The sequence below is a fragment of the Limulus polyphemus genome, unplaced genomic scaffold (assembly GCF_000517525.1).
Source record: "Limulus polyphemus unplaced genomic scaffold, Limulus_polyphemus-2.1.2 Scaffold3720, whole genome shotgun sequence".
NCBI lineage: Eukaryota > Metazoa > Arthropoda > Merostomata > Xiphosura > Limulidae > Limulus > Limulus polyphemus.
Genome location: NW_013669330.1, coordinates 1 through 1,980, shown reverse-complemented (window position 1 = coordinate 1,980; position 1,980 = coordinate 1). Strand labels below are relative to the sequence as shown.

The 1,980-nt window shown below is 27.7% G+C and overlaps 1 protein-coding gene across 2 annotated transcripts in view; it reads right to left on the bottom strand.

The window, feature by feature from the left end:
• LOC106469912 (syndecan-like) overlaps positions 1-743 on the bottom strand; it is a 14,327-nt gene extending 13,584 nt beyond the window's left edge. The window contains exon 1 of one of the 2 annotated variants that reach the window (XM_022398486.1): positions 411-743. In XM_022398486.1, the coding sequence (XP_022254194.1) occupies positions 411-582 (172 nt within the window). In that variant the 5' untranslated portion in view covers positions 583-743. The remainder of the gene's footprint in view (positions 1-410) is intronic. The other variant, XM_013930430.2, reaches the window with a different exon arrangement.
• Positions 744-1,980: the final 1,237 nt, after the last annotated feature.

Genomic DNA, 1,980 nt, shown 5'->3' with positions numbered 1-1,980 from the left:
CAAGTACATGTTTCGAAACATGTACTTGTACAGAGATATTTTAAAGTGGAAGCTATATGGCTTCAATAAAATTTTTATTGTGAAAATATAAAACATTGTTTTTAATTATTTATTATGATTTAAAAAAAGTATATAAATCATCTATCTGTCAATGCCAACAAAATTAATGAGAACTTTAGATTTGTTCTTTTTAAGACATTCTCACCAATGTAAATAAAAGTCTGGAGGAACTAATTAATAACAACAGGACACTTACAGATTGGGCTTCACATTTTTTTTTTCTGACAGGAAATTTATTTCAAATCACTCAGTATCTAGCACTGGAATATTGAGTTAGTGATTAAACCATAATCAACATATAAAGCACTTTGTTTATGAAAATAAGCTGATATTAATTGTTTTTATCCTACTTCCTCCTGATCCTTCTTCTTTCTCTTCTCCTTCTGGACCATCTCCAGAGCCTGATGTATCTTCATCATCTGATCCTCGTCCTGAGGAATGGTCAATGTCTGAGAACTCAGAAAATGAACTGCTATCTACGAGATCACCCTGAGTAACAGAAGAGTATAAAATGTATCTCATACTTCATTTCAAGCATTATCCTTTTTGACACTGACTGTAACTCTCTATACAATTAAATTTTTAATCATTGGAGAGTTTCAATCTCCTAATGAAAATACTTCAGTAATAAATGGATAAACTGATTTTTAGACTTCACACGTTTTTATCAGTTGTACATAGTAAAACTTTTGTTTATTTTATTCACAGTGTTTCACCTAGTTTAGCTGGCATCATCAGGTGAGATACAAGAACTTAGGCTAAAATAATTTAATTTAAAAAAATCATGTATCTATAATAATGGCAATCCTGTAAAATTTAGGTATATATATAAATGAAGCTTTTAGGCTTGAGTCTAAGTGTTGAAATTTGTTTTATATACAAGAGAGAATAAAGCAATTAAAAGATCTAAATGAACATCTTTGTATTTGTTAAGAATAAAGTTATACTTTTATATTAATAGGGCTTCTTTTATTTTTCGTCTATTAATATTGTTTTCTCTGCTGAGGATTTTGATTCTTCTAAGGTAAAATTTCTCAGTAGAGAAGATAACACTGATAAATTGAAAATAAAAGAAGCCCTATTAATAAAAACGTAATCCTATTCTTAACAAATACAAAGGTGTTCATTTATATCTATTTCAACCATTCCCTTCTCTTTTATATATTGAACAATGTTCAATAATTAGACTCAGGCCTAAAAGTTTTATTTATATATTCCTAAATTTGATAGTTTATTGATAAATTACTTTATTACATTTGCAATTGCTTAGTCACATGCTTGTAGATTATATTATTACAGATTTTCAAGTGATAATGTTTTTTTAAATTAATTTCTGTTAGACTCAGTTCTTATATCCCACCTGATGATGCCAGGTAAACCTGGTGAAATATTATGAATAAAATAAACAAATGTCTTACTAAGTATAACTGATAAAAACTTGTGTGAATTTTCAAAAAAAACATAGTTCTTTCTAATATTTAATTTTTATACTGTCTTAAATATTTAAGTTCTATTATATAAAATACTAAGATCATATCTTATTAAAATAATTTCTCAAGATGAAACATATTATTGTAGTTTTAACCACTTAAAATTATTACAGAATTAATCTAAAGTATTTATTTTATAATTAAAGTCACTAAAATATTTATGTTAAGAACCCAATTTATACTGGGTATCATTCATCCTATTGTTACGCCTCCGTGTGTTAATTAATTTTCCGTAACTTCGTTCCGACGAAACTTAAGCGACACAAGTCTTTACTTAATAAAACTGGTTTATTCTTTCCGAATATAACTTTAACGATATACTCAACTTCAACAATCGCGCTATATCAACGAACGTCAATAATACTTCTGACCGCAGATCAATTACACACTGACTATCCACACATTACATTCCCCTCTTTTATATACCAGC